The sequence below is a fragment of the Merops nubicus genome, unplaced genomic scaffold (assembly GCF_000691845.1).
Source record: "Merops nubicus isolate BGI_N331 unplaced genomic scaffold, ASM69184v1 scaffold28108, whole genome shotgun sequence".
Lineage (NCBI taxonomy): Eukaryota > Metazoa > Chordata > Aves > Coraciiformes > Meropidae > Merops > Merops nubicus.
Window position 1 is genome coordinate 4,662 of NW_008626792.1, and position 367 is coordinate 5,028.

At 63.8% G+C, this 367-nt stretch overlaps 1 protein-coding gene across 1 annotated transcript in view; it reads left to right on the plus strand.

Moving 5' to 3' along the window:
- LOC103778539 (MTSS1-like protein) overlaps window positions 1-322 on the plus strand; it is a gene marked incomplete at its 3' end in the record, with an annotated part of 3,459 nt that extends 3,137 nt beyond the window's left edge. Inside the window, exon 5 of the mRNA XM_008946128.1 lies at window positions 189-322. Coding sequence (XP_008944376.1) covers window positions 189-322 — 134 coding nt within the window. The remainder of the gene's footprint in view (window positions 1-188) is intronic.
- Between the last annotated feature and the right edge of the window lie 45 nt (window positions 323-367).

Below are 367 nucleotides of genomic sequence, written 5' to 3' on the forward strand. Positions count from 1 at the left end.
CAGCCGCGCTGCTCCAGTCTGGAGCATTGCAGGGGGCTGTTGTGACCCAAGGGCAGGACCCAGCCCTTGGCTTGGTTGAACCTCATCCCATTGGCCTCGGCCCATTGACCCAGACTGCCCAGGTCCCTCTGTAGAGGCACCATGTCGGCCACGGGGGGTCCCCTCTGACCACACTTGTGTGCCCCCAGAGTACAAGCGAGCCCGCCACGAGATCAAGAAGAAATCCTCAGACACCCTCAAGCTCCAGAAGAAAGCTCGCAAAGGTGAGGGGGAGTCTCTTTGGGGGGGGGTACCTCTGCCAGCCCCTCCACGGCCATCCCAAGTGGGGCACCCCAAGGACAGCGGGCACAAGGCGGGGGGGTCATGC